Source organism: Branchiostoma belcheri, unplaced genomic scaffold (genome assembly GCF_001625305.1).
Source record: "Branchiostoma belcheri isolate BF01 breed outbred unplaced genomic scaffold, Haploidv18h27 scaffold45, whole genome shotgun sequence".
In the NCBI taxonomy this organism is placed as follows: Eukaryota; Metazoa; Chordata; class Leptocardii; order Amphioxiformes; family Branchiostomatidae; genus Branchiostoma; species Branchiostoma belcheri.
The window spans coordinates 2,019,122-2,028,159 of record NW_017804076.1 but is presented as its reverse complement, the minus strand read 5'-3'; the positions used below and the strand labels follow the sequence as shown (position 1 = coordinate 2,028,159).

General features: G+C 40.6%; 1 protein-coding gene across 1 annotated transcript; it reads left to right on the top strand.

The window, feature by feature from the left end:
* Positions 1 to 306: 306 nt before the first annotated feature.
* On the top strand, positions 307 to 7,025 carry LOC109478678 (WAS/WASL-interacting protein family member 1-like). Its single transcript, XM_019780344.1, is given in 10 exon segments — positions 307 to 401; positions 403 to 560; positions 1,034 to 1,067; positions 1,069 to 1,208; positions 2,350 to 2,715; positions 3,166 to 3,607; positions 4,003 to 4,157; positions 5,177 to 5,209; positions 6,001 to 6,102; positions 6,577 to 7,025. Coding segments are annotated over 10 exon segments (1,503 nt in total). The 5' UTR covers positions 307 to 372; the 3' UTR covers positions 6,621 to 7,025.
* Positions 7,026 to 9,038: the final 2,013 nt, after the last annotated feature.

Sequence of the window (9,038 nt, the reverse complement as noted above, 5' to 3'; positions counted from 1 at the left end):
TTTTCTTTCCAAACCACCTAAAACCTTCCATAGATTGCAAAATCTTTGCTGCAAAATGAAGAAAACATTGCCATCGGGCATCGTCAAGTACCGTCCTCCATGTTATGTGGCCAAAGTTTCACCCAGAGAACATTGCAAGGTTGCCAACATGCAGTTTTGTATTATGTCATGGGTTTACAAATGTAGGTCCGGACTTACAAGTCCGGACCTGAACCTAAACCTCTGGACTTGAATCCGGACCTGAACCTAAAATTGAGGTGATGTGATCTGACTCACTGTTTTTCTTGTTCTTTATTTCCCAGGTTCAGCCAAACTAATAGTGGGGCAGGTGGCAGACTAAAGAGACTGCCTTAGGGACACGAGGTTCCCAACATGCCGCCACCACCACCACCCCCACCCCCGGGCCCCCCCACCCCCTCCCGCGTTCAACACAGCGCCACCAAAGCTCAACAAAGGTGAACAGAAGGACAGAGGGCAACTCCTGTCCTCTATAGAGGCATTCAAGAAAAACAAGTTGAAAAAAGCAGAAACCAATGACAGGAGTGGACCTTTATTAAGCGGTGAGTTTGTACTTAGTACTTCGGAATGCTTCAAGTAATCTTTGTAGAAGCACAATGTACAGCTAAGTCATCGAAATTGTTCATCACTGGCATAGTGCTTTCTAGTTAAAGCAAGTAACTGGTCAGACTGTCACCTTAGCGAAGTTGCATTTCACTAATACATGTTTCACTGGCATGTAGGCAATGCGTGAAACCTGTGATATATTATGTAGTGCTCTTTGATGTATTCGTATAGTAAGGATGACATTCTGTTTATAGTTTTTAAATGTTCTGTCGGAAAAGATTTCCTCTGCAATTATCAACAGGCAAAATTCTGAGGCAATGTTGACTAAACATCCAATGAAAAATAACGTACTTGTTTCGCCTCAGCTGAAGATAAGAAAAGAAGAGAGTTCTTCCCATGACGCATTTTAACTGACCTTTGAAACTTAGTGACCTTTGACATGCCACCTGACCTTTGACTCCCATCACAGGAAAAACCTCATCAGGAGGAGGAGGAGGAGGAGGGGGAGGGGGAGTCAGACCTGGAGGGGGAGGAGACAGAGGAGGAGGGGGAGGAGGGAGGGGGAGGGGCTCCCTTGGGCCTTGGTGGCCTTTTTGCTGGAGGAATGCCCAAGTTGAAATCCACAGGACTCAGGCAAGATGGAGGTAAAAGGCTGCATTTCTTGAACTTTTTTGTACTTTTGTGTTGCAAAACTGGTACTGTGAATATGCTAAAATCCTATAGTTTACCTAAAACAATCATAGTTATGATAGTATGGAATAGATATAGTGTTGGAGAGTTTTAGACTATCTGTACAGTAGGGTTGCATCAGCTAACTTTTGTCTCTTTTAAAAACTGTCCATAGGTGTTTGGTTAGTATTAACATACTACATTTGTATGTCCTTACATATGTCATACATACATACATGTACAGTCTATATACATCACCTACTTTTTTCTTTGCACAGTGCTGTCTTTCAGTTCAGGAAGTAATGTTACGATATAACAGAAAAAAGACATTGATGTTTAAAGTTAAAACTTTTGCTCCAACACAAAAAGGAGTTCTCACCTAGAGCTTTCGACCAGTCACTCTGGTCTTCCTCAATACAATAGACTGACTCAGTGAGACTTGTCACATGGCTTCTCTGAAGTGTGACAGCAACACTGGGTCAAAGGTATCTGGTAAACGATGTTGATCCTTGTTGTTTTGGAGCAAAAGTTTTAACTTTAAACATGTAACTACCAACACAGATGAACTTATATGACAGTAAAAGACACTGATTCAAAGGGAATATTATATGGTAAAGAGTACAGAAGCTTTTCATTAAGGGTGAATAGATAATAACTTAAATCTTGATACAGAAAAGCACAAGAATGCAGTTTTGCTTCCCCATCTAATCACATGTAGATACTTTTTTTTACACCTGCTAACTCTTAACATCTTTCTCTGCTCTCACCCCAACACCAGTCCTTCATAGGTATAAATATTACACTATAGGTAAGGCTCACTAACCTCCACACCTCTGACTGTTGTACAGTGCTTACTGTGATTGTGAATGCATGCTGAACATAATGAATTATTTCCAGGGCTGTACAAGTAGTTTATGTGTTTGTAATGTTTTTTTCCCCTAATTTGGTGTTGCTGTGTCAGTTTTTCATTTTTGTGAAATAGAAAAAAAGTTGTAGGTGTGTAGGAAGTACCAAGGAATAAAAAAAATTCTTAATGTCTGGTCCTGCCAATGTTGTCTGAATAGAATAACATATATAGAAGTTTGTATGAATTTTCCGTGTATTTTCTATGTCCAGGTGGCAACCTAAACACAGAAAACAACAAACGCAGCCCGAGTCCCAACAACAGATTTGCCGGTCGGAGCAACAACAACACAGCAAACAACGTGGGCACTGTTCCCCGCGCCATGCCCAGTCAAACTAACAACAACACTGTCCCACGCCACACCCCCAACAACTCCCAACCCCCACCCCCTCCACCCAGTAACAGGAACGTACCCCCGCCACCCCCCTCTAGCTCCAATAAACCAAGACCCCCCTCAGGTCAACAGAGACCCCCCTCTGCTCCAGCAGGGGTAAGAGCTGCACCCCCCTTCGGGAACAGACCACCCCCTCCACCACCAGGGAGACCAGCGTCAGCGTCAGTAGGAGGGCCAAGACCGGGTAGGTTTTGTTTGTTTATTTATTTGCACAATAAAAATAAACATGATTACTAAAGAATTGTATAAAAGTAAAAACAGGATGGGGTAAGAAGCCTTCAAGGCTTGTACAAATCCCTCTTCCTTCCAAACGTAAGAAATGATAATCATGAAACTATAATAATGATTGAAAAGGAATTAAAAGTTTCTTCTTGATTTAACGTGCACCAAGTTTGTAGTAGTCAAAACGTGAAGCAAAGAGCAGCTCATCTATTCACTTTTATTGTGTTTTGTAAAGTTTGTCATTGTCTTTAAGGATTTTGTCCGTGTTGTTACAACGTTTTGCTTAGGGACACCAAATTTTCTCAATTTCACATTTCACATTGAAAATGAAATGTACATGTAGGGTGGGTTTGGCTAAGTTCAGCTAGAGCTGGTCATGTGTGTTTTGAAGATGGTCTTCCTCCTTTTTTAGGACCCCCTCAAAGAATGAGGCCACCACCACCTTCAAAAGGACCCCCACAGATGGTTCGGCCACCCCCTCCACCGTCCACCTACCCCCCTAGAATGAACGGGCCCAGTTCGACGCAAGGACCCCCTCCTCCACCACCCCCTGGTATTCGTGGTCCCAGACCCCCTCCCCCACAAATGACAAGACACCCTACCCCGCAAATGACAAGACCCCCTCCACCACAAATGACAAGACCCCCTACCCCACAAATGACAAGACCCCCTCCCCCACAAATGACCAGACCCCCTGTTCCACAGCAGAGTAAACCCCCTCCACCACCAAGCAGTGCAAGACCACGTGGCCCCCCACCCCCTCCCACAAGAGGAGGGCCACCCCCTCCACCTCCAGGAGGTCCCCCTGGCCAAAGACCCCCTCCCCCACCTCCCCATAGATCTGCATCATTTAGGTGAGTCATCAGGATATTGTTCTGAATCTTCACTTTAAGCCATACTCATTTTTTTTCCTTGGGACTTGTAATAGAAATGAGCTGTTGTTAGTCTGTGTACATCTGTATTATGAATATTCTGAGCTTTGTAACTTGTATGGAGAAGCATGTGTAGTCCGATATTTAGAGACCTTGCCTCTGTTGTCACTCACTCAACATGCACGCTGCTATAAAGGGCCACTGTCCTTAGCACAGGATGTAGTACTTGTCAAAAAGAGCTAGGGGAATTCCAGAGTACAATAAACCTGTAAATACTGTACATAGCGTCTGTCTTCTCTGTTACGACCAGTGGAAGATTAGCTCTTCAGTGATTTAAAACTGGATCAAGATCATGTTCCATGTTTTCTACTTCACAGGGATACACAGGGACCCCCTCCCCCACCCCCTGGCAGGGGCCGACCCCCTCCCCCACCCACGAGGGGGCCTAGCGGAGCACCACCCCCTCCCCCTCCCACAAGAAATGGGCCTAGGATTTCCATGCCTGGAGTGCCTCAGAAAAGTGATCTAACAGGTGAGGGTCCAAAACACCAAAGGTTTAAAGTTAGTATCTTGTGAAAATTTTGTAATGTTTATGTGCTTATCTTATTATCTGTAAAAAATAAAAGTATGCCAAGGAACATAGATGTTACAATGTGCTCATGCATTGTCATTGTCCATATTCATCTATTACTATAATACATGCACATGTAACTCCTTTAGATCAAAATAGTGATGATCATTTAACAAATCTCCTAACAGATATTCTGTCAAGTCTGTGTTTCTGTGTGTCAATGTATTTCTGTGATGTACTAGTTGTTTCTTTTCTTATTCTGGCCATTATGTTGCACATCTATATCTTATATTCACATGTAAAATTTCTATGCTCTGGAGACAGAATGATACAGATGTTTTAATCTGCTTGCTTGTCTTTCTTTAAAGATAGGGTGTTTCTAGGCTCTCTCTCTAGACCATCTAGCTAGTTTTAAAGGGTAACATCATTTGATGCAAAGGTGACTAAAAGACTACAGCTTTTGGAATAAATAAAAATTTTGTACAGTATCTTTATGGTATATATGTGCCTTAGAGCTTCAAACTGTAAAATGTCTGAACATACTTTTAGTATTTTTCTTCATGTGATACCCTCCATGTAACCTCTTTGTTGTTCTGCTTTTCTCCACATGTGTGCTTCCACCTTCACGGTCTAAACATGTACATTGTATGTCTCTGTTCCTTTCTTTCTTGTGGCTTTCCTGGACTCACCCCACACGTAGCTGGGTATAGGTGGACATGGTATAAAATGTATGGCTTCTATGATATGAACTGTGAGTATCCAACCCTCGGGGCTGTCTTCTGTTCTAAACCCTTTGCTTTGCTCCACCCTCCATCCACAGCTATGTGGTCTGCTCTAAAGTGCCCTCTTGCTGTTTTGTTCAGCATTACACCTTCTTAACACTGTTGCATGTTGTATGTCTGTCACTGTACGGGGATGTGATATTTACACATACTTTCATACTTTGCACAGTATGTCGTAACATTTTCTTTTCCTTCTAGTACATGCCAAGAGGTTTTCACTTACCAGCTCAAGTACGTGTAGGTTTTAATTCCAAATAATGGTTGCATTGCGGTGGCATTTTGTTGCGTACATATGGCAAACCGTATTGGTTTTCATTGTCACTCACATGTTGTGTTTGCGAGTAGTAGTGCTGTGCTGACATCTGCATGCCAACAACATTTAATTGATCTATGACATTTTTGCTGTTTTGATTGTTATCTCTAACAGAAGCGGAAGCCTATCCATGGACTTTGTAAACCCTGGAATAAGAATATAGAATATAGCCATAGATTTGGGTGTTTGACAAGTTTCCAAGTTCTTTTTAACAACTTGGTTTGTTTCTGGTAAAATGATTCATGTAAGTGTGTTCGAAAAGGACAAAAGTGTCAAAGTGTTGCTAGATCTTACTTCAGACTGTATGAATGTTTTGGTACATACCTGCAAAATCGATAATCCTTTAATAAAACATGTATGTTGCGTCCCATTTCTTACATGTATTTTATGTTGCAGCCTTTCAGACATAATTTTGTAAAGAGCATTCTGTTGCTATTTTCAGCTAAAATGTGCTAGATCTCTGCCAAAACGTGCCAAATATTAATTATTTTAGGTATGAATGATAAATGTACCAGATATGTTATTTATTGTAGTAGTACTTAAACCAGCAAACCCAGGTGGTCCTTATGCAGGGGTTGCCACTAGTGTTGGTCTAACGTTACAAATGCATGACTTAGATGGTCAGATTGCTTCATACGGGATGAAGATTCTTCTGACACACCTTCTGACATGCTTTTCTTTGTTTGTTGTTTGTTTGTTTGTGCTACAGATGAATTTGAAGCAAGGTTCACCTTCCCGACAAGTCTGCCTACTCCGCCACCCTTCGAGAAAACCAACAAGACGTACCCTAGCAAGATAAAAAACAAATCAGGTAGACATGACATGTCAATGACATGTGTACTTGTTTGCAAGTATATAGGGAACTAATCAGGAAGTTGGTATGAAAAGTCGTTAGCAAATTAAAAGCAGTAATTGGCTTGGGTGTCTTTAGACTGAGTGGAACTCGCTGTCACCAAGTACAGTGGTCGCATTGTCATTAGATAGCTTTAAACAATGTTTATAGTTAAATGTTCAAGGGTTAGGTGTAACAAGTAGATCGGTGTAATGTAGTCAGCTGCTACTGCGCCGCGTACCTGCGAAGCTGGTGTGTTACACCAAAGGGCAGTTATACAGGCTATACAGATACAGATACAGACTGCTTGATGTGAAGAAATTTTGTGAGTTGTTTTCTGTCATAAAAAAAAAGTAGGCCTTAAGTTTGTATTTTGTTCCTGACATGATTCAATAGATTCTGATGTTTATACTTCTCGTTTCACGCATCTAATGTTTTTTGTTTTTACTCTAGCAACAAGACAAAGAGGAGTTCCCCCTCCCCCACCCAAACGGTGATAGCAGCGCCGCCTAGCACCTGACACTTAACCTGCAGCCTGCAGTTAGGCATGGGCCGACAAAACAAGGATTAACACAGCTGAAGATACTATCACAAATACTCCAATGTTCAGGGTAAAAATCCTTATGACTGAGGAACGAATAGACAGTAGAATGTAAAGGCAAGACATTGAGTTTAGAACTAACGAAGAGTTGTTGTCAATCCTTGCGTTGTTTGTCGGTCGGGCCATGCCATCTCAATTCTGGGGACAGCATCATCACGTGCTTGCAAAGGGACCGTCCAATGAGTTGGCATTATGAGATGTCCGCTAACATAGAGACTTACTGTTGTTGTTTAAGTTAAAACTTTTCTTCCAACACAAGAGACATTGTTGTCACCTAGAGCTTTTGACCAGTCGCTCTGGTCTTCTTCAATAGACTGACCCAGTGAGACTTGTCACATGGCTTTTCTGAAGTCTGACATCAACACTGGGTCACTGGGTCAGTCTACTGAGGAAGACGAGAGTTACTGGTCAAAAGCTTTTGGTGGGAACAATATTTCATGTGTTGGAACAAAAGTTTTAACTCTAAACATGTAATTACCAATACAGATGAACTTTCATGATACCTGTTGTTGTTATGTTCTTAGTAGGCAGTTATAGAAATAAGCAATACTTTTTTTTTCTTTTTTTTTAAACAAGAGACATGCATGTAAATGTTACAAGTGTTGTTTTTTTTGTTCATATCTCACCGCTTTGGCTGTCATAAGAAAGGTGACATATGTGCACATAAGTTTCAATATTTCTGCATTGTCTTTGGGTATCTTAAGTTCTTACCAAGGTTCTTATACACAATGTTGTAATGCTATTTCAATGGACTGTTCCTTTACAAGGATTGCCTGTGTAGAGTACGTTGTTATAACTAGAGGTGTATACTGTAAAAAGGCATATGGACAAAGTGACCTTATATATGTACAGTTATGGGTGAGAACTTGGTATTATCTGTCTTATTTCAAGTTACATGACACTACCATATTATTCAAGCATAGTTGGTGACAAAAATACAATTATGTTTTCTCTCTAAAATGATGGGATACCCAGAATTGAATAGCTATGGCCACATGTATACCTAGTTACTGCCCTAGTATCTGTCTAGGAAAGCCCCCATTATTTACAATAGAACAGTCCAGAATCAGATGTTATTGCTGCAGGGTTTGGACAGTGCAACTTGGCTTAGAGGGGGGAAAGTAATTTTGGGTTGAAGTCAATAGGGTTGGTAGCTGTAGTTTTCTGAGGCTGATATTCAGCCACTGTCTGTTCCTTTATTTTTCCAATCAAATGTACTACACAAAAACGTAAATGTATTAGTATAAGTAAACATCTTTGAATTAAGGTACCCCAGCATACCCGTGTTTCCAGTGGCACAACCCTACAGCTATGTTGAAGCTCTTATTGTAGCAAAACACTTGAGATAAAGTACAACATATTTGCCAATAGGTACTTACATCACAATGCATCCTACCCCTTTAAAAGTGGTACAGTCCTACTTGTTGGGTCCCCTAATTTATGAGGAGCAATCCATTTGATTAAAAGGGTGGTCAGGATATATCAGTTGTATTAACATAATTTATGTTGGAATTCAGTGGAGCTATGGGTGGTTGAATTGTTTCCTATATGAATACTGTTTTAAGATGCTGTTACGCTGAATATATTGCATTTATCAGCATGAAAAACAATATTGTGAGGCAACACTGTAATGATACCATTTGGCACTATGAGTAGGTTTTAGAAAAAAAGGTTAAATAGGGCAGTATGTGCTTGAGTCTTAGCAAAATTTTCCGGACGAATCCTTTCCAAATATTTGCTGGCAAATTTCCCCATAAAAAGATTTTACGAAAAAGAGAGAGAGCTATGTTAGATATGTGCAGAAATATTACCTGTACAAATGTATAATGTGTGATGCAACATTACTAAGCACCTACATGATTTGAGAGAAGATGTCAACATTTGCATTATTTGATGACACTTTTTTTCAGGTGGGGTTTTCATAGTTTAGTAGTAAGATATTTCTGGTAAGATAATTTTTCCCTCCCTTCTGTATTATGTCAATATTTACGTCAAAGCAGGTGCATTGTACTATAATCAGAAATCTTACATTTTTGCAAAGAGTTATGAATGATAAATGCAGTATTTCTTTCTAAAGTATAGCCTCAATGTAACACCCCTATCTTTGGAAGTGAACCAGTCCAGAAAGGCATGTCATATCAGTGATATCTGGAAGAGACCACTAGCAATTGGGGCCCAACTGCTTTCTCAAACTCGTGTAAAACTATGTTTCAGTTCGACTCCCTGAATATTTCTGGACTTGATTATTCCGATAATAGGACTTTTATGTTCTTACTTTAAAGAGAAATATTGCGGTTAAGAGCTCTACAAATTT